The 23,123-nt window shown below is 24.8% G+C and overlaps 3 protein-coding genes across 4 annotated transcripts in view; 2 read left to right on the forward strand and 1 right to left on the reverse strand.

The window, feature by feature from the left end:
• The first annotated feature begins 1,726 nt into the window (after positions 1-1,726).
• On the forward strand, positions 1,727-6,267 carry LOC132931824 (pre-mRNA-splicing factor 18). The gene is made up of 5 exons (XM_060997857.1): positions 1,727-1,864; positions 2,041-2,123; positions 2,222-2,342; positions 5,217-5,389; positions 5,457-6,267. Exons 2-5 carry the CDS (start codon positions 2,061-2,063, stop codon positions 6,123-6,125), a joined length of 1,026 nt encoding a protein of 341 aa, XP_060853840.1. The 5' UTR covers positions 1,727-1,864; positions 2,041-2,060; the 3' UTR covers positions 6,126-6,267.
• LOC132931825 (uncharacterized) lies at positions 6,153-9,157 on the reverse strand. Its single transcript, XM_060997858.1, has 7 exons — positions 8,731-9,157; positions 8,283-8,378; positions 8,033-8,184; positions 7,426-7,501; positions 6,713-6,864; positions 6,408-6,619; positions 6,153-6,337 (listed from the first exon to the last, which is right to left on the reverse strand). Exons 1-7 carry the CDS (start codon positions 8,828-8,830, stop codon positions 6,271-6,273), a joined length of 855 nt encoding a protein of 284 aa, XP_060853841.1. The 5' UTR covers positions 8,831-9,157; the 3' UTR covers positions 6,153-6,270.
• A 2,684-nt stretch (positions 9,158-11,841) lies between these two features.
• LOC132918415 (E3 ubiquitin-protein ligase RNF19A-like) overlaps positions 11,842-23,123 on the forward strand; it is a 29,651-nt gene continuing 18,369 nt past the window's right edge. The window contains exon 1 of one of the 2 annotated variants that reach the window (XM_060979626.1): positions 11,842-12,288. In XM_060979626.1, the coding sequence (XP_060835609.1) occupies positions 12,264-12,288 (25 nt within the window). In that variant the 5' untranslated portion in view covers positions 11,842-12,263. The remainder of the gene's footprint in view (positions 12,289-23,123) is intronic. The other variant, XM_060979627.1, reaches the window with a different exon arrangement.

Consider the following 23,123-nt stretch of genomic DNA (forward strand, 5'->3'; position numbering starts at 1 on the left):
TCAAATCCGGGACTTAGTTTACCACAAAAACGGTATTTCGGACTCAATTTACCTAGCCCCTGTAATATCACACCTGTCTATCAAAGTATAATAATAATTATGACAACTAACATTAAAATAGAATAAGTAAATAACCATACAAAAACTAAATATTTCGGGGGGGGGGTTGAATACCCAAAACACCCCCCTGTGTACGTCCCTGTTCTGCTATATAGTAGAGATATAGAGTAGAACACTATAATGGATGCGTCAAATTTGAATGCAATGACACTATGGCAGGTATAATTTTTTATGAAAAACGATTCTGAACAGATGATTTATCAGTGTAGGATAATTAGTAGGATATATTATATTATTATCTATATTTATATTGTAAAATATCGTTATTTTATGCAATTTCGTAAAAAAATAAAATTTCATATGCTCATAAAATTTTTTCTATACTGACGTTAGAATTTTTTTTTACAGTTACTTGAAGGAAAACTTTTGGATAGCCTTGTATTGAGTAAAAAACTCAAGGTATAAATCACAAACATTTTATGAATTTTCAATTTCAAAATTCCTTGCAAATTTTCGCGATTTTGATATATTTCATAAACATTTGAACAGTAAATGCTTATAAACAAAAATTGTAACTAACAATTTAGTAATTTAGTATAAGTACAACTTATATTAAACCTTGTATTAAATTTTAAAGATTTTTTGAAAAGCCAAATTTTTTTTATCGGCATTTCAAGAAAAAAAATGTAGAAAAATCGAAAAATTTTTTTTTGCATTGACGACTACTTTCCTCAATATGACCACGGTAAGGCGTAAATACTATTATTGTATTATACCCACTAACCTACTACATTAGTACCTACTAATCCGTTTCTTTGTGCTAGTCGAAACTCGAAAGTCGAATAGAATTATTTGAATAATCGAATGTGAAAATTCAAACAGTCAAATGTGCTACCTAATTGTTTAATTTCGTTTTTGTGGAACTTGGAAGAACGAAAAATTATTGGTGCTCTACCAAAAATTATAAAAACATTTGAGTCAGTCCTATTTATGATTTTGGCGCCTTTTTTTCCTCCTAAAAAAACAAACCCTAAAAATGTAACTTTTAGCACGGCGCCTTCTTAGTTTAATAGTTAAGAGACTTAAAATTCGGCGCCCTGGACGATTGCTCTCTTCGACCTTTCAGATAAATACGCAAAAATTGAGTAATTGAGTCGAATTTATTATGTTTTGGTGTTTGATTAGGTAAACATATAATTGTGTAAGACATTAAATTTCAAAATTTACATACTATTACAAAATCTTTTAATCCGTCTATAATGGTTCCAATAAACTTCTATAATAATCATAGTATATAATATTGTCTAAAAAAGTATGTTTGTAATCCCAGACGTCATTGAATAAACAAATTGTAAAATAATATTCTTTTAATAAAAAATATATATGATTGTATGAAATCCATATTATAGTGATTATGATTTATGATTACATTGAGCAATATTACTACATATATGTATTATATATATTTATATATCTGTGAATATTACTTATATATTATTATTATGATTACAACCACGGATATAGATACTATAGTATCTATATCCGTGATTACAACCAAGGTGAATTTATGTTAAAGAATGAGCTTAGATCATATGATCTTTGTATATGATCAACTGATATAGATACTATATATCATGATCATGGCTTGAGAAAACTAATCATAGTTAATCATGACATAATATTATATAGCCGTGATATGATCTAAGAGAATGAGTAAAGTTTTTTGTTGATAATTCCAATTATTATCATTGAGTTACTTTGTGTTATCTCTAATCTCTATTTGATGTTTTTATTTTATATTAAAGTAAGTAATATAGGTAGTTATATATATATAGTTATTACACAGTATTACAAACTACAGTATACACCTTGAGCTTGAATCTTGATTTATATTCTTGCTTGATACCTACTTCTCATTTCTTTGGTCTTAGTTATAAGTCAATTGTGGATGTATTAAAAATATTGAATTAAATTCCATAGGTTAGGTTTCGGTTTCTACTATGGATCTTTTAAAAGCAGAAATAGAAAAGAAAAGAAAACAATTAGAAGATGCTAATTTACTGGTAATATTTACATAAAATATTTAAGATTACAGAATACTGTATTCAAGAAACATATATTTGAGATATTTATTAACATATTTTTATATTGTGTTGTGTAGAATCCAAATAAAAAATTCTTTAAAAGATCTGATTTATTAAACAAAGAAAGAGAAGAGTACTTAAAAAATAGTACAGTAAAAATTGAAGGTCTTGAAAATCCAGTTGAAAAACAGTCATCAGGTTAGTATTAATTTTTATATTTATATTTGAACGATGTGTAGATGTTTGGCAACTTCACTCTAAAACTGAAATAATGGAATTATTGAAAGATCAATTTAATTCTAGTTTATTTTATTATAATTAATATACAATTTTAAAAATATTGTGCAAAAATGATAAAGAAAATTTTGTTGATCATTTATATTATAATTATTAGTTTATTATTTTCATTTAAGTAAGTTGCTTCGTCTTTTTGTCTTTTTTATGTTATTTGTATTAGAAAAGATAGTAATGCATCATATTAGTATTATGTGATATATAATATTTAAATTTAAGTGAAAATGACTGAAGGAAAGGGTAAAATTGTTTGAAATCTAACACGTCTGTGGTAAAATATTCTGAAATAAAATTGTCCCCAGCAAAATTATTTAAATTATTTAAAGTAGGCAAGTGCATAATGCTCTGCTGTATACATGGCACGGAGTGCATTCCATAGGGTATATCACTATAATGGATTTTGTTAAATTGGAATTCAATAATAACCTATTTTATACGATAAAAAACAATTCTAAGTGAACACTGTCTAAATTTTAGTAACCATACCATTGTTACAAAACAGTTATTTTAATAATAATATTGGATTTTCTTAAAATTTCCTGTTTTTCTTTAATTTTCCCAATAATATAAAAAAAAAAATACTTAGAATTATTAATTTTTAACTCTTTAAACTAAAAAGTACAAAATAGATCCAATTTTGTCATTTAAAGCCACCCCGTGGTAAAAAATTGCAGCAATTTATTGACTACTTATTGTGTACAAACAAATCATTATAAAATTAATACGTTTATCGCAACTTAAAGTGAACAATTTTTTTAGTAATTTGTTTTTAAATTACAACAATATAAGAAAATTAATTTTTTCAATAACTGAAAATTCCAGTTTTAGGTAGCTTAGTATATACATTATACCAGTGTTTTTCAACCTTGTATTATGGCAACACACTATTAAAGCATTTTCATACTTTGACACACATTAAAAAAAAAAAAACAAGAATAATACCTACTAATTTTTGTTAATATAGTGTCAATAAAGTTTGTGCATTTATTATTAATACTTTTTGTGCACGATGTAGAGAAGATCTTCTCTACATCGTGTTGCCGTGACATGTTTGGACTTATCAGGCGACACACCAGTTGAGAAACACTGCATTATACATATCCATTTATACTTAATATTATTTTTATTTAATTTAATAATTTTTGCTATTTTCTATTTTGATAAAATAATAGGTTAAATGTTCAATTTAAATAGATAATTTTAACTTATATTAATTATAACTATCTGACATGATAGTAAAAAACCATGTTTTGATAATGTTAATGTAATAACGTAGCACGTAGTTATAAGTAATACAGTAGTGTCTCGGTAATCAAAACATAGCCACATAGGCTAATCCGTATGGCTTCGAGTGTACATCAACACCGTTTTATTATTATACCTATGTAGACCAATAAAATAATAATCATAACAATTATTTCAACTAGAAAAACCAGTATCCAAAAAAAATGTAATCAATTATTATATTTATTGTCCCAAATAGTTTACAAACAAATCAATAAATAAAAAAAAATTAAGTTTAAATTGCAAGACAATTTTGTAATAAAGTCATAGGTAATCCAACCACTTTCCTCAATTCCTTTGGGATTACCATGACACTACTGTAACTATAGTACAATGTCAATTATAAATTATAAATACTTTCAAAAGTTTCACAATATAGTATAAGGTGTTATACAGTGTTTGACAAAGTTTACTAATGTTATAATAATGATATAAGTAGAAGACTATTGTCTAAGACAGGCCCTCATTTACGCAAGTGCAAATGGAGCACTTGTACTTGCTCCTAATTTCTGGGGCCCTCCAGGCTCGTAAGTTGTAGAAAATTGTTTTTTTAAATTAATTCCACAAAAATGTATTTTATATAATGTAATACCAACTTTCAATGTTCAGAGTTCAGTATATTTATTATTTTTATCATTAAATTGTCAGTTGAATTTTGGTTATTTTTGTCATTACATACCCCAGTGCTAATCAGTTACCACCACAAAATATTAAAATAATAATAATAAAAATTGTTTAAACATCAGAAATATTTGATACCTATTAACTATTTTTATAGATTTCTTCGAGCCCACTATTTACTGATTAACACTTTAAACACCGTTAACGCGTATACACGTCAACAGACTTTATTCCAATGGGCCGAAATTATAGAAATTAATCATTTTTTATTTTATTTTAATTGTATAAAATAAATTATTAAATTAATAAGTTATTTTCCATTTTTATAATTTTATGGAAGATTGAAAATTAATTATTTTAATTTAAATTCATATAATAAAATCCTTAAGTACTTTTAATACTTTAATATAGTATAATATTGTTATATTATTTAATTAGTATTATCTTTTCATTGTCCTCAATTTACTAGACGACCAAGTAACTAAATTGTATTTATAGTACAAATATTTTATGAGTTTTGAGATAGGTATTTAACACTTTTAACATATAAATATTCCTCTCTATGTAGATTTTTTCTAGAACATTTTTATGCACTTGCCCCTAATTTTATTAAATCAGGTCCTGGTCTAAGACAGTGCTTCCCAATCTGTAAAACGTAGGAAGTTCATAAAATATTAAGACAATATATATTTTTTATTTTTAACATTTTTACTGCTAATATTGTTGATTTTGATCAATATAATTTATAATTTTTGATATTCTTTATTTCTGTAATTGTTTTCTAGATATTTTTACTGTTGACATTTTATGTTCAGATATTATTGTAGTGTAGACTATATTATATTATTTAATTGTTTAAAAATTAATTATTAGGAAGTGGCGATGAAAATAATAGTACTACATCCGAAAAACATACATTGTCAAGAAAAGAAGTAATACGAAGGTTGAGAGATCGCGGTGAACCTATTACATTGTTTGGAGAATCAGAACTTGATTCTTTTAAAAGACTACGTAGAAGTGAACTTGCTGAACCAGAGTCAAATAAGGTTTGATTTCAATTTCTGATTTTATTAATTATTTCTATATTTTTATACAAAATATGTCATGTTTTAGGGTTTCAGAAATGATTTTCAAGAAGCATTAGAGAAAGTTGATCAAGACTATTTAGATAAGTTGATGACAAATAAGGCACCCGAAAAGACTTACACGGAGTTGGAAAGCATGGAAGAAGCAATGGCAACTTATGAAACCATTCAATCTAAAGCTGGCATTTTAGGAAGAAGACGTGATCGATCCCAAGATATGGAAATTATTCTACAGCTTTTACAACTATTATTGAAAATGTGGGAGGTTCAGCTTAATGCTAGATCAGTTAAAGAAAAATCTAGTACAAAAGGAAAGTTAGCATTAGCTACTTACAATCAAACCCAAATTTACTTGAAACCATTACTAAGAAAACTAAAAAACAGTAGCTTACCTGATGACATTTTGGATAGTCTAACACTTATTACAAAACACATGTTGGAAAAAGATTATTTAAGAGCTAGTGATGCATATTTAGAAATGGCTATTGGCAATGCCCCATGGCCAATTGGCGTTACTATGGTTGGTATTCATGCTCGTACGGGTCGAGAAAAGATTTTTTCAAAAAATGTAGCACACGTACTAAATGATGAAACACAAAGGAAATACATTCAGGCCTTGAAACGTTTAATGACAAAATGTCAACAATTTTTTCCAACTGATCCATCTAGATGTGTTGAATATGCCCCAGATACATAAAATATTAATACTATCAAAACATAAAAATATTATTCAAACACTGTATTATATTGACTTACGATGATGTATAAAATAAAACTGATGAAACAGTTAACTATTATAATTAAATTACAAATTATAAAAAGATAAAATGCAACTTTAACTATTATTTTTTTTCTCCCATTTCCTTTGATCTATTGGTAGCTGCTTCAACTGCATCCATCATGGCAAATCTATATGAAGCATTAAAATTAATAATTGTTTATTTTGAACTAATAATCAATTGTATAATATTATACTTACCTAACTCCTCCTTTTTCTAAAGCATGTAAAGCTGCAATTGTTGACCCTCCAGCAGATGTTACCATATCCTTTAGTTGGCCAGTATGTTTTCCAGTTTCTAAAACCATACGACTTCCTCCTGCCATAGCACTAGCTGCTAAACGTACAGCTAAGTCACGTGGAAGACCTTGTTTTACACCACCATCAGCCAATGCTTCAATTATAAGAAACGCCTAAACAATTATATTTAATCTATATAATTTATTAATTTAACAATAATTAAATCAAATATTACATAAACATGTTTTATAGTTTACAATACTTACATAAGCAGGACCAGAACCCGAAATTGCTCCAGCTGCATTCATTAATGATTCTGGTATAACTTCTACACCCCCAACAGCACTCATTAACAATTTAACTTTTGGCAAAGTCACTGAAATTTCCTCCAATTCAGCTTCATTTAGATGAGAAATTGCTAAAAATATATATTAATAACAAATAACATTTTAAATTGTACAATATAATGACTATTGATTAATAGTTAAATCTATATTATAAATCAAATATAATTTGTTATTAAAAATAATCAATCTAGTATTTTAAATTATATTATTTAGTGGTTCAAGCCTAGTTAAATTTTATTGTAATAATGATAAATAAATGCACCTTCAGACTATAGTGGTGCTGAATGAATTTTAAATTGGCAGTTCAAATAACTTGTATAGCACACCCATCCAATATACTACCTCTTTAAACATTTTTCTACATATAGCTATACTAATTTAAAAAGAGAAATGTATAAATAATAAAGAAATAATTTTATTTTTAGTTTTTATTTATAATTTTTTTTAACTATCAAGAAATTTTAAGCAGCAGTTCAATTGAACTACCTGAAGTATACGTTTTGAACCAATGCTTCAAAGCATGCATTATGTATTTATATTGGCTGCTAAAAATAATAACAGGGTTATAAGAAGTTAGGCTAAATTAAATATATAATAAAGTTCTTATTTTATAAAAATGTATTTAAACAAACCTGAAAATCCTTCTCCAATTAAACTAGGTGTATTTGGCATAACTTTGAATATAACGCTAGGTTTTAACATGAATGCCTAAAATATAAAAATGAAATTATACACTCATTTAAAGATAACTAAGACTATATTACATCATGTTCGACATAAAAGGTGATTGTTTCACAAACAACTGGCTATTTTAAAATTGATTAAAAATTAAAAAATATTTTTATCATAATTTTTTACTTTTTTTAAATTTTTAATCTTATATTCTGAAGCAGAGTATTTTTGGAGTATGTCGATATATATAACTTAAAAATCAAAATTTGGATATAGTTTATGAGATATATATTTTTAATTTAGGTAAGCAGAGTAATAGATAAGCATTGTGTGAGGTATCTCCATACTACGCCATTCTGCTCATCAAAACTTTAAATATAAACTTATAACTCATAAACTACTTTTCAGAATTTTAATATTTATGTATTGAATACTCTAAAATCTAATGTTTTTAAAAAAAGAACAATATTTTTAATTCTTAAATACATAAATAAACAATCAATCAAATACTTTAGACTGGAGTATTTAATAGATTTAATATTTTTAATTTTAATTGAAATTTCTTACCTCTTGTAATGTATTTAGTGGTATTCCAGCCATAATTGAAATTAAAATTTCTAAGGAACCCAAAGCTTTTATAAATAATTCTGATACAACTTTAGGAAAATATTGGGGTTTTATTGCTAAAAATACTATTTTAGTATTACAAAACACGTCATCTGAAAAATAGATAGACAAAGAGCCAAATTATTCAATGCACATTTAAACATCATAAACATAGTATTTAATGTCATTATTGCCATTGCTTTAAACCTACTATTATCAGTTGTTACAGCTGCACCAATATCTCTCCATACTTTTTTATTAGTTTCTGAAGGCGATGATACAATTAAATTTTCCGCTTTACATATACCTTTATAAAAATAATTAAAATAAGACATTATATTAATTTTAGTATTAATATAAAATAATATAATAAATAACCAATTTTTTTTTTGATATTATTACAAGCTTAAATATTAGACTATTAATTATTTTGAGATCCTGCATTCCTGCAGAAAATAAAATTAACCTATAAGTAGATTATTATATATTATTAAAAAAATATGTACCATCATTGACAAAAATTGAATATATATGGTCATATTGGTAATTAACTAAATGAAAAACCTATTGAAATATATTTCTACATAATTTATATTATATTATGTAGTAAAAATTTTTTATTTTAAAACAAGCTAACTAAAACTATTTAATAAATTTACCTTTTTTGATAAAAGCAAGTCCAATGGCTTGAGCCATATTTCCTGACCCAATGAAACCGATTTCATATATTTTATGTGGGTCATAGTTGAACTTAGACATTGTTTTAGCAGAAATATTTAGGCTTTTAAAATTAAAAATTTTATTAAATTATTGTTAGCACAACATAAACTATGACTAGTATATGAATGAAAACATAAAATGTTTAATGTGATATAGAAACTCTAGTCTCTATTAATAACTGAAGAGTGATAAATATGAACTGTGACTTTTGTAACTAGAAATAAAAAAGGTATGAAAAATCAGTGATTAAATAAATATTCAATACTGATTAAAAAATACGTAGTATAACATAATAAATGATGTTAATTTATAATCAATGGATGAACAAACATAATAATTTGAGGATGGTTATTGGATAGACGTACTAAGTAGGTATTAATTAAACACTTAAAAATTATAATTTAACAACTTTACTTAACAGCTCTATTATATGGATAATCATTAATCACTCACTGATAACGCATTTGACCATGCTACCATTGCAACCCTAAAATTATATTAATATACTTGGATAATAAATATTAAATAGTGACTGTTTTATTGTTAACATTCTTTTTTTTTAAATCTAATAATGTTTTTATAAAATAAATATTTTTTTACACGATTTCGTCGAAAAATTAAAAAAAAAAATTGTTTAATGGGTATTATAATTTATATTAATTATACTTTTTATCATTATAATTGTTTTACTTTTTTGAATGACAATAATATAACATAAATTTTAATTTCATATTCTGAAGCAGAATATTTCGATACATACAAATCGAAATTTGGACGAGTAGTTTTTATGTTAGAACTTAAAGTATTTAAAGTTTAGGAGAACAGAGTAGTAGAACAACATTATATAGGGACATCCCTGTACCACCCCAGTTCAATGGAACTAACTTACACTAACTTAAATTTTAAATACCTACTTATAAGTTATAACTCACAAATAACTCGTTTGAACTTCGATTTTTACGTATCAAAATACTCTGAAAAATATTCTGCTTAAAAGTTAAGCGATAGTTCAAGTAAGTAAGATGCAACTTGGAATTAGCTAATACTTTATTAGTATACTAATAAAGTAATAACTATTATTCTCGGTTTAATTATATCGGTCAACTGTTTCAATTTTTTTTTCTTTAATGACGAATTTATCGAAGTTCTGATTTTTAGTACTTTTATCTTCATACTTTAGCATTAGCACTATATTTTCAAATACTTTTTTTACATCATTTTTAGTGTCTTGTTGATTTTGTAATGTTTTGTGTACGTGTATAATGTAGATTAATATGTAGGTACAGTTTTATTGAACGCAATTCATTTTTTTTATATTTCAAAAATCTATCATTTAAAAACAAAATTTTGAAAAAAAGTTCGCTGACTTGCTGATAATAATACCACCAAGGTAAATCACGAATAAAAAAAAACTTATTATTGTTTATCTGCTATAGAGTGGCGCCGAACTTATTGTCACGCGAAGCAATTGCTTCACTTCTTAAATGGGTGGGTGGGTACAGCCGTACAGGTGAGTACTAGGGTCTAGGGGTTAATGGGTTAATAATGTCGAATAAGGTGTTATATATATTATAATTGATGCCTGACACTCGATAGCGTGTAATATAGCAGTTATAAGTCAAATAGACAACAATTTTGAATTTCGCTTCAGAAAAAAATCAGTTAGGTGCCAATGCGCCACTGTCTTAGGTAAATACAAACGTAAACGGTACACCTTAAACGGCTTGAACAACGACCAACGTTCATTGATCAACCGTATTATTATAGATTATTAAAGAATATCCATTTGAGAAAACCAAACAAGTTGAATTATGCCCGCATGGCACATGGCACATGGACACAGACTATAGAGCACGCATACGGCATACCTATTGACTATAGTACTATTACCCGATTGACGATTACCGTGGTTAAAGATATTATAATATCTTCAATCGAGTCTATAATAGGCAGCCTATTTAAATTATACAACCTAATAAATCTACCGCCGGGGCCGGGCACACTGGGTATAGTACTACAGTACTACAGATTATGACAATATTTTGTCATGCTACGGACATCAGACTACAATGTCTTTAGTCAGGTCAGACCTGTCATGTCTATGATAGGACAGCTGGTGGTGTGATCAGCTACGCCGTGATTGGTCGATCGCTGCCGTTACGTCTCATCGCTGTATGCCCGTATAATATGACTGATAAGTAGTGACAACAGACAACAGATTATGATAAAAACGTTTTAAACATTATAACATTGATTAAATATATTAGTATCAATGATTATAATTCATAATATTTATCATATAATTGAATAGATCTATTTAATCAATAATCATGATTCATGGTGTTTATTTTATATTATACCAGACTACCAGAGAACGAGTAGTACGTCCGATGTCGTATTATATGCTAGAGTACGGATGCAGTAATATATTTATATTTATTATTGTGAATATTACTCATAAATAATTTCAATATATATTATTAGCGTAAAACCGATAGAAGTGGTGTCGTAAAAAAAAAAAATGAAATTGAAAACTGGTCGCGTTAATGAATGTCACCATGGTGAGCATTGATGTTTGCCGTCGTACCGTCGCCAACATGCCACAAGACATAAAATATGAAATTAATTATAAATTATAAAATTTCATAGGTATAATTTATGTATTTTGTTATGGATTATTAATTCCCTATATATTTATTTTAGTCCATTACGTTATCACTTTACTAACTCTAGTTTATTTTGATTATTATTATCACAGGTTAAAAATTTAATCTGTGGTATTATTATCAGTTTTTTTTTAAAGTATATATATTTTCCATGGGTTCGTCGACTATTCCACGATCCGTGACGTAAATAATAGACCAATCGGGCACCAGACACCACTCAGTAGTACACCAGACGTGACCAATTTCTCCTTCCCAGTATCCCGTTATAGCCTATCTCCAAATGTGTTATTATTATTATTATTATTACTATATTTTAGAAAGTCGAAAAAAGTTTTTGTTTTTCTTCTCAGTTCTTGTTTATCTCACTTAGAGTAGATGAGTTGTTAGTTACAGTTGTTGTAATATTTGTAAATACTAATACTAAATAATGTAGAGAAATTTACTCACACTAAAATAACTAAGCAAACTAAGAAAAAATATGTAATTATATTTTAAATATATATTATTTTTATTATGATAGGTATTATTTTTTTATTATCAACGTTTTATCGGAGTGTTTATTTATTCGTTCCAAATATTATTACGCTAAAAAGTGAATTTTTAAATAGTTGGTAATCGATTGAACCAAAATTGCTCATTGAAATGTTCCAGTATTTTAAACATACCTGCTATATTATCGTACAAAATTATGATATTGTTTAAAATTATTAAATCATCAGTCGTCTTAAAATTATAAAGATCGTGTTGATCTCGGGCAGCATCTGTTATTACGCCTCTGGCGAAGCACACATATTTCGATACGCTATATGAAATCTGTGTCAATGAATGCTGGTAAGTTTATACTTTCATTTTGATGATATTAAATTTTTAACATTTTTATTTATTATTGAATATCAAATTAATATAATTGTTTATTGGTATTAAACGTTTTTGTACAGTTTACATAATTGTATATTGCAAACAATTCTTGGTTTTCTTTTCTCTTATTCTATTTAAAATTAAGTTTGCATATGAATTTTTCAATATGTGTTGTACAATTATTAATTAAATGTTAAATAAATGAATATGTGTAATTTTAGGAATATTTAATACAGTTTTTAATAGGTACAAATCTATTGATTTAATTTATCTATATAATTTATTTAGCATGTGTTTTGGGTTAGGAATAATGTGTATGTCATGACCATGATCGATGAAGTTCTTATTAATTAAAAAAAAATTTAAAACTAAGAAAAATTGCGAGAAAACGGCTTAGAGAATTTTTTAAAGTACCATTTGTTTTTTCATGTATTTGTTAATAATCAAAATTAGTAAGCATATTTTGGAACTGTGATTTGTTTTTTTCATATCTAAGAAATAAATAGAACAACAACATTTAGGTACCTATAATAAATACATCTTACATTGTTACAAACTGTAATATTATTTTAATTCTTATATAAGACTAAAGTACATTAAGTTCTAGCCGTTCTAGGTATACCTAATTAATTGTATCCTTACGTAACTTAAACAAAAAATATTAATTAATTCATCATCATTGGTAACCATTTTTAATAAAGTAGGTACTGTACCAAAATCTATGATTCAATCATCTAAAATTTAAAGAAACATTATACATTAAACAAAGTCTATAACAAGAAATCATTTTTATATAACTAACAATTTATTCATTTGACGTGTATTAGTTAATTTAGTATGTAGTTCTTACATAATATGATGTATATAGTCTTTAAATAATGTATTATTAAAATCACAATATTAGCAATTTAGGAGGTTAGTTGTAGAATTTTTATAATGAACAATAAATATGTTAATAATTATGAATGTATAATGATTATATTTTGTTAGTATGTTTAATAATTTTGACAGTGAGTTGCTTGATGTACTTACCTATCACTGATTATTTAACTTTAAATGTTAATTTTAATGTTTTAAAATGTTCTCAAACTTTTTTTTTATATACTACTTAGATATATTATCAATCAGTTGTATACTATTAATAACTTAAAATAGAACGATCCAAATTCCAAATTGTACGGTTATCGGTTAAATACATTTATTTTAAATAATAAAGCAGTAAAATACTACAACTACAGTATAATTATTTTTTATTTATTAGTTTTTTAAAAAATAAGATATGAATTAAATAATTGAATGGGTTTATTATCCAAAAACGGCCTTCCACATACTACCATGTAGTCACAGTTTGAGAACTGCTGTTTTAAATTGTTGTTCTTCTTAATTAAAATTACTTTGTATCATATGTGACCCATTTTAGAATTTTGACTGATTGTTATACTAGGTAAATTGTTATTATTGTTCAGTGTAGTATTGAGGTATCTTATTTTAGTTTTCATTAAAGCTATTAAATTATATTTCATTTGTTATTATAAATACATTTTTTAGATATGAGTATTTTATGTAAGTTACTAGAATCAGCTTAAAAAATCGTAGAAACACTTAAATTTTACATATGGTATTATTGCCAATTAAATAAATATTTATTTTTTATTTTAAATTTGGGAACTTATTTAAAGACATTTCAAAAATGCAAAGAATATTATCATCCTGAAACTTGAGCTTCCTATTCAAAGACTATATAGTTGATGTAAGGTTAAAGTATATAGTAAAACTTCTTTAAATGGTTATGTCTTAGACTCTATAATTCAGTCACATTGATATAGGTAGGTATTCCTATGGTATTCGTATTTTATTAAAATTCGCACTATGAGTTTGTCATATACTAAAATTATATATATAAAATTTTAAAATACGTTTAAAAGACTCCATATAGTTTATTTTTTTATTTTTCAAGTTACTTACAATTGTTAAGCAAAATTAAAGTATGGGCATTTAATTATTTTTAGGATATTATTCACTTTGAATACTTGTACTTTGACTTGGCAATCTATCTTGTATTATCTAATAAATTTAAAAATTATATTATTTTGCATATAGTTTCACCTGTATTTTCATTAGTCATTACTCAATGTTGGTTTTACATGTACCTATATGTTTAGCGATAATTGATGAATTTGAAATTTTTATTTACTTATATTAAAAGTGCTTGAATGTTTATGTACCTTAAATGACATTAATAAGTATGTATTTATGCACAAAATTATATAAATGGACAACATTGTATTAAAAATATATACTATTATAATATTTAATTTAAAAATTAACAAAAAATAAATTTCTCTATAAAAAATCAATAATTAAAATTACAAAATCTATTAATTTATGAATTTATATTCTAAATCCTTCTTCTGAGAGGTCTCTTTATTTTTATCTATTCACATAACTCATTAACCATTGATTTATCAGTTATGATTATTGTTTATACATAATGCTGCTTAAAAAATAATACAATTATATGCCAAATAAAAATGGTATTATTTTATACAGTTGGACATAAAACAAAGTTGTATGTAGGTTAGTATTCAATTTAATTAATAGGAACAAATATGCAACTTCATAAAAATCCAATCTCTATTAATTTATAAAGTTGAAATTAAAATATTGATATTTTATGAATATTTTAATCCTAGTTGTATTGTAATAAATATTATTCATTAGTTTGTTATGCTAGTTGTGCAATTTTTTGCAATGTAGTGTCTTAATTTATTAAATTCCTTACCACCCAATTTATCAAATATGTCTTAGACTACATTCATTTAGATTATTTTTTTTTCATATGGTATGAGTATGAAAAACGGTCACATTTTTGTTTACTATTATGGCTTAGTTTAACCAAGCAAACGTGATGTTTTTTTTTAGATCCAAATTTTGATATGATTACATAATTACTGTAATCTATTACATTTAAAACTGCCAAGATAATTTTCTATAAAGAAATTAGCTGTTGATTAAGAATTGGTCTATTAATTTTTTGTATTTTTCTTGTTCATAAAGTCTAGGTTTATTGAGGTCTTCTTTAGGTCTGATAAATACATTTAAAATCAAGTATGAACCTAGATTGTTATTGATAAAAATAAAAAATAAGTGAATAAGTGAATTTCGCGGATAATCCACTAAATTCAAATTGAAACAAAAATTCAATGATTATATTATTAAAAAATTACGATTAAATCTTGGAACATTATATAGTATTTAAGGAGAATTAAATGAGAACATCTTTTATTTTTATTTAAAAATTCATAATATAATATGATGTATAATATTTACACTATTAATTTTTTTTTACAAAAAAATCAATAGGTAACAAGTTGTTTTTTTGTTTTAAAACATTTCTTTTTAACGTGCAATTGAAATTGTTTCAACAAAATGTTGTCACATTATTTTTTTATACTTACATGATTAGTTCTGCAGAATACCGTGGATAATCGAAAGAATACTTTATGTATATACAGTGTAACCTCTAAATACCAGACACCCTTGGTCGATGAAATTTTGTCCGGTATTTAGAGGGAGAAATATAATATTAGAGAAATAAAAAATAGAAATTATAATTAAAAAATGTATTTATTTATTTAAAGTTATTTATACATATTATATACATAGGTACATAATAAATTAAATTTATTTTAATTTTAATTATTACCTATTTTAATGTATTTTTAAAAATGTGAAGGTAAAAAGATAAAAAAAAAATTGATAATATAAAAATTAAAACTAACATATATTAAAATGATCAGTTACTTAAGATTGTTTTGTATTTTGACATGAAGTCATTTCGTATGTTAGTGCATTTTGTAATTTCACAAAGTTACAATAGAACTGATTAAAATCGAAAGTTAAAATGACATAAAAGTGTCTGGTATTTAGAATTTTTCCTATAGAAAAGTAGTGAAAATGTCCTCATTTCTCAAAAAATGTCCGCTATTTAGAGGTTTCCGTTAATGGATGTTTCACTGTATATAATAAATAAATTAAAAGATAATTTTACATTTCTTATGGTTTTTAACTACATTATATTTTTATTTGCAACCACTCATTCTAAAATTATGTATCAAGTTTATTTTTTGTTGCTAATTCTTTAATTAGGTATAATATTTACTGCATTTTTTTCCAAGTTGTTCATTTATTATTACCAATGTCATCCTAAAACATTAAATTGTACACTTTCTCTCAATTAAAAATTAATTGATATGTTATGATTTATATGGATTTATACAAAATTTACGGAGATTTAAAAGCTTACCTAATAATAGCTTACACAATTCATTGTTTGTTTATGTTAATCATTTTTTTGAAATAAATTATTAGTCTAGTATATATATGTAGCCAATTATTTTTGATATCTATCTGTCTTTGAATTAATGTATACAACATTTAATTTAGCATTTATTTATTTATAGTTTTATACATATGCAATTAAAAAATTGTTATTTTCAGTTTTTAAAATACTGTATTTGGTTAAATTTCTAATGTTTTCAATACTGATCTTGTATGTATAATATATAATTTTGTAAAAAATGTTGGACTGGCAAGTTTTTTAAATTTATAATGAAATTGAAATTTATTCCCTGGTTACTAATTAGACTATTATTCAAATTGAATATAATATTATATATATTCAAAATATATGAATAGTTGAAATTAAAGGAGTACTTTTTCTGCTTAAAAATGGTCTGCAGAATAAGATAAAAAAACATAAAATAGCAACTTAATATCATTTTGTCATTTTACAATAATATAATCTTCTTTTCAATAGAGTCAGTGATGTATTTAATGGATGAATAATGTATAATATCATGGTATATTTAAAAAAAAAGTTAAGTCTAAATAATTAGTTGAACATTTATTCTTGAAGTTATAATTTATAAGTTAATAACTAATCGACATTTGTATCTTATCTTGTCTTATTAAAAAATCTCCTCCATATTATTTGATATATTTTATTGAAGATTTTTTTTTGCAGCATAATAAAAAATGCAAAAAAATATATTACTTAATTTCACTAACAAAACAAATTGATCAGAGACCAATATTGAATATATACTCCATTTTTTGTGGTAATAAATTGTCTGTTTGGCGCTTACTATAAAACCCTTAATTTTTACCAATGTGGTAAATTTTGATTTAACTAATTTATTAGTTTGTTATTTACATCTGCATATTTTGCATTTATCCTCTTAATTTTGATAGATTTATTTTATTAGAAAATGGATTTTTGGCTAAAAAGCCTCATGCATTCTATACCTAGTTAGAATTCTTCCAAATATCAAGTGTCCGAAATGATTAAAAGTGCGTTATTTTTACGTAATAATATTTGGCATTTTACTAGCTAATCATATTTTTGAATGCACAAAAATTATAAGTCCAAAATAAATCATGTATATAATCGTATTATGATAGGTAGATTACTTATTGTATTGTGTTCACAATTTGTGAAATGGATTTCGAATATTCTATAATTGTTTTCGATCTTATAAAATCTCGAATTTGTCTCATTTTAAAAATAATAACGGCTAAATAGGTACTATTATCTATTATGTATAATGAATGGTAGTATCCTATAAGTGTAGATTGTGTTTTCAGATTCACCAAAGTTGTAGTACATATACAAATTACAGGCCCAACAAGTATTGATGTAAAAAATGTCAAAACTTAAGTTACTTAATTCGGCTGTAGATTTGTAATGTTTTAAATTATAGTACCTAATATGTAAGGTATAGGTACTAAAGAATTTTTAATAATATCTTATTTTCGTAAAATTGACAAATAGTATTTGCCATAATTTTGTTATTCTATGACTTAACAATCATTAAGTAGATTAGGCTATAGCACAGAATATAATAAGATAGGGTAAGGTTATAGCTACATTATATTTTTGTGTATCAATCAATTTGGCTATCTGTGATAAGATGATAAGTGATAAGTTGATAACCTATTTAAATTTTTTTCTTAATTTATTTTTTATCATAATAGGTTGATATAAACTAATTATATATATATATTTACAAAAGCCTTGGATGAGTAAATAACAAAGTACAAATTATAATTTGAAATAAAATTTGTATGATATAATAAAATCATATTATACCTACGTCTGTATGAATGCTTATTGTATGTAAATGCGAAAATTTAGATCATATTTAACCTTCAATCTTCATTTTAGAATATTCTGATGTTCGGTATTTTCTTCTTGCTTATTTATTTTATGAAATCTTAGACCAATTATTATACTTATCGAAAATAATTTATATTTAATACATTGTTAAATAATAAAATAAATTATTTGTAGTTCGTACAATTTTATTTGATTGGTTTCTTATACAGTTATATATATTTTATTTTATAAATCGTAGGTGCAATTTTAACTTTCTAAAGTTGTCTAAAATATTGATTATACATATTTTAATTCAGTTTGAAAACTGACCTATCAGAAATTAAATTTTAATGAATCTATATAGTAGATTAATGGCACTTTAACATACAATTGATCAATTTATTGTAAAACACAATCTTTAAGAACTAAAGATATAAAGATTAAAACTTTCTAAAAACATTACGAATATCTTGTTGTTTATTTTTAACTAAGTATTTTAAAAATAATAATTTATAGTTTGCAAAATTTAATAAATATTATACTATACATTTTTTAATGTAATATTGTTTTATAATAAACCACGTAAAACAAGTTTTTTAGTGTATATTATATGATTCATTGATAAATGATAATAATCTATTGAAAACCAGTGTAGTATAGCGTTTTGCGTAAATTAAATTTAGTTTTTAGCATTTTTACCACGGTAGGAATAGTAAGATTAAATAATACAATTCAAGGACTAAATTTAAATTCTAAAAGAAATTAACTTGTAAAGGTCCTCTCTATTAATTAATGTGGTTAAAATGTAATATCAATTCACAATTCTAAATTTTTTTTTTTACATTTCGGGTTAAGCTAAATTGTAAACATAGTATGTAGGCATACCATTAACTAGTGACTTTCGCCGGTTAGTTTTGTGTATTGTATAATGTGTATTATATAACAAATTTATGATTAGACTGACAAACTAAAGACCGGTTATCTGTTCAAGTTCTTACATCAATTACAGGATGGTCTAAAGTTTGGGCTGAGAAAATGTGTGTACCACCCAAAATAACATGGTGTTGTTTCAAAAATGCATTCCATAAACTGTGAAAAATTAAAATTTGGTACAGATCAGTTGATAATGTCCATGCCCAAGCTTCTATTTGATTAATTTATCGGAATTTCAGAAAATTGCTATATCGATTCAAAATCATAAGCACATCAATCAAAACTATTTACTATTTTTATTTCGATAATGAGGATAATTAGATATTAAATTCTGATTTATAATAACAATACAAAATATGAAGCGTTTCACTACTTTTAAAACTTAAAAAACGCACTTTTTACATTTCATACATACTGCATTACTGCAGAATGCAGATCTTATTTTATCTTTATATAACACTGTCTTCCCTGACACACTTTGTGTCCCCTGAATGACAAACTCAAAAACTAATAACCAAAGATACTTGAAATTTCACCAATTTTTCATTTTATATCAAAAAACTTTCAAGCTTTCGTTTTATGATAAAAATGTTCAACATTTTTTTAACTTTGACCTATTCATAGGCATGACAATTTTTATTATTTTTTTTAATAAATGTTAAAAAAATTATTTGATGTGTCAACGTTTTTGAAAATTTTACACAAAATCTCACATAAGTTGTTATTATATCTGTATAAAAATATTAAAAATACAGTCACAATTTTTTTTTACATTTTAAGGTTTATTTTTTACGAAATTTGTCAAATGCAAAAAATTGTAAACTATTTTGTAGTTAGAATTTCATGAAAATTTTTCATTTTATATCAAAGTTTTGAAAATTTATCACAAGATTCTTCAAGTATTTATATATTCTAAAATCTAAAATATATACATATAAAGAAAATTATTTACTATAGAAATTTTAAGTTAAATTTAGACGTGCTTGTTTAAACGATAAATAGTGATGATAATTATTTTTTTATAATTTAAAAACATTATTCGTGGGAACTTAAAATTTTTATGTATATTATTATTATTACGAATTTTACTGTAAGTAATGAAATTTTTTATGATCTGGGGGGGGGGGGGTGTTATAAAATTGTCTTTGTGGGCGTCACCTTGGTCACCCTCTTAAATAGACACTGTAACATCTACTACAGTGATCCACTCGACACTTAATGTGCAGCAGAGTGGCACTCACTTAGCTCTAGGTATTTTTTTTCATGTCTAACTTGTAATTAAAATAACGTATTATCATTGATTATAAATAGTATTTATAATCAATGGTATTACCTATCAACAAGTCATTTGTATCACCTGATTTGTTACCTAATTTCAGAGGGTAATACATTTTTTTTTTTTTTTGGTGTTTGTTTCTATCTTTTGGATCAGAAAAAAATTCTAGCCTTTAATTTTAATAAGGACTTCTTGTAGCAAATTGGATCTAATTTTAAAAGGTCAAAAGTAAAAACATTATTTTCAAGTCAGTACCTACTTGTACCTGTAATTAAAAGAAGCAGAATTTTAATAAATGTATTATTAAAATATAAAAATTGGGAAGGATTGGCAGCATGCTTAGTGAATTGTTTTGTATAATACACGGCTAATAAAAAAAACCAGATTTTAAATTTAACTCATAGAAAAATAACCTGTGAAAGAATGTGACTTTATCATTGTTATTGTCAGAGGATTTATTATTCTATATATATGCTCATTTTTGCATATTTTTATTAATGTTTTTTTATATAAATTGTACGGAATGTAGTATGTACTATGTTATCACTTAATATGTACATTTCAGAAAAAATACAGATAATATTTCCTTTTTCCAATAAAAATTTAAATTTACTACAATGTTTAACCACTAACACAACCAATGATACATTAAATTATTATTATATTTCCCAGTTCTTTCCCAGTTATTGGGAATCATACATAAATTGTAAAGGAACGAACTATAGTTTACATATCATAAGGCAAAATAATGGTGTACTGAATTTAAATTTTTGAATTTTTGTTAAATTTCTATTTAAATAGTAATTATACTACTTAAAAATATAAAAAAAATAGATTTCAATTGGGATACCGTGTTTTATGTACCTGTGCTGACGTAATTGATACTAAGGTATATTGATGGAATCGCTTAATCGATGAGTATCATTACAATTATTTGATTTCTTATTACATTAAAACAAAAAAGGAGAAAGTAAGTTTATTAAATAACTTCTATGTTGTACAGTAGGTTTTGCGTATTTCTTATTATTGAAAAAATTACCGTAATGTATGTATTCAACTTGAATTTTATAATAAATTATTGCATACAAAAAACGATTTAACAAAGCTAAAAAACAAGCTAATTATTACTATAAGTTTATCTTATGAGTGCTGCTAGAATTTGGGGAAGGGGTGGGAGCGAGAGGACGAGTACCTATACTAATTTTCCGACATATTTTCCTACTATTTTGTTTTTTTAACTAGAACGCAATGGAACGGTGCATATTTTTGAACTTTTAATAAAATGTCCAAGATAGTGAGATACCAGGTATCATAAAGCGCTTTTTTTTGTGGAAGTGACAAGAGCAAAGGTCTATTAAAAATCGTTTTTGGCGTTTTTTCACTAACAGAATTTTTCAACAGTTTAGTGTTTCTGGTACCTATATATGATAATACATTCATAATACAAATCTTTTTTCCGATCGTTTTGGTGATGAACAAACTTTATGTAAGCCGTATCAGTAAACAGTCAGCTAATCGTTTGATTTTGTTACATTATTCATGAAAACACGCTTATAATTTATCTTGTTAAAAACGTCATTAATTATTATTTTAATTTAAAAATATATATATTGACAACACGACATAGATGTATTTATAATTTTTTTATTCTATTAAAATATATAATCGTGATAGCCAAAGCTAACTGATCAATAAAAAATGGTCATAAACTTATAACAATAACTGGTTCTAAAAGGGGTATCGGGGGAGGGGGTTGGTTCCTCACAATTTATTAAAGTAAAAAATGGGTTTAAAAATGCTCCCTACTTTGATTTTTCCAATTCGAGCACTGGATAAATTTATATTGCTATTAATGTAATTTATTTTACTATTAGTAATATTAGTAATACAAAAGAATGTTTCCAAAAACATTGGATTTGAAAATGTCGATATAAGTTATAAATTTTCATGAAAAATATTTTTGAATTACAACAAAATAGCTAAAATCTGTTTAAATACCTAAATGTTAATTTAAAAATAATTGTCTATAAACATAAATTATGCATATTTATTTTCAGATTTTTTTGTTCCAGTAAAAACATTATCCCTTGACCAATTGTGTCTACATTTTAACGTAAAATACTTTTATTATACCTTATATAAAAAAATACTAGTATAAACATTCAAAATTAATCTAAAGTATCCATAGCTATTCGTTTTTAAATCACAACAAAATTACCAAATTGGTTATATTGAAAGCAATGAAAACTGATTTTGTGTTTATTAAAATTTTTTTGTTTTTTTTCTAGTTTGTTTTTTTTTACTATTATTTAGAAAAGGATTGGGAATTTTTATTTTTGGTCCTGAACAGTACTAACTATTTAGATTCACTGTCTAGCCAGAAATATGATGAAATTGAAAATTGAAGTATTTTACTGCTATTAAAAGCGTTTACGCACGCAC

This window comes from Rhopalosiphum padi, chromosome 1 (assembly GCF_020882245.1).
Source record: "Rhopalosiphum padi isolate XX-2018 chromosome 1, ASM2088224v1, whole genome shotgun sequence".
In the NCBI taxonomy this organism is placed as follows: domain Eukaryota; kingdom Metazoa; phylum Arthropoda; class Insecta; order Hemiptera; family Aphididae; genus Rhopalosiphum; species Rhopalosiphum padi.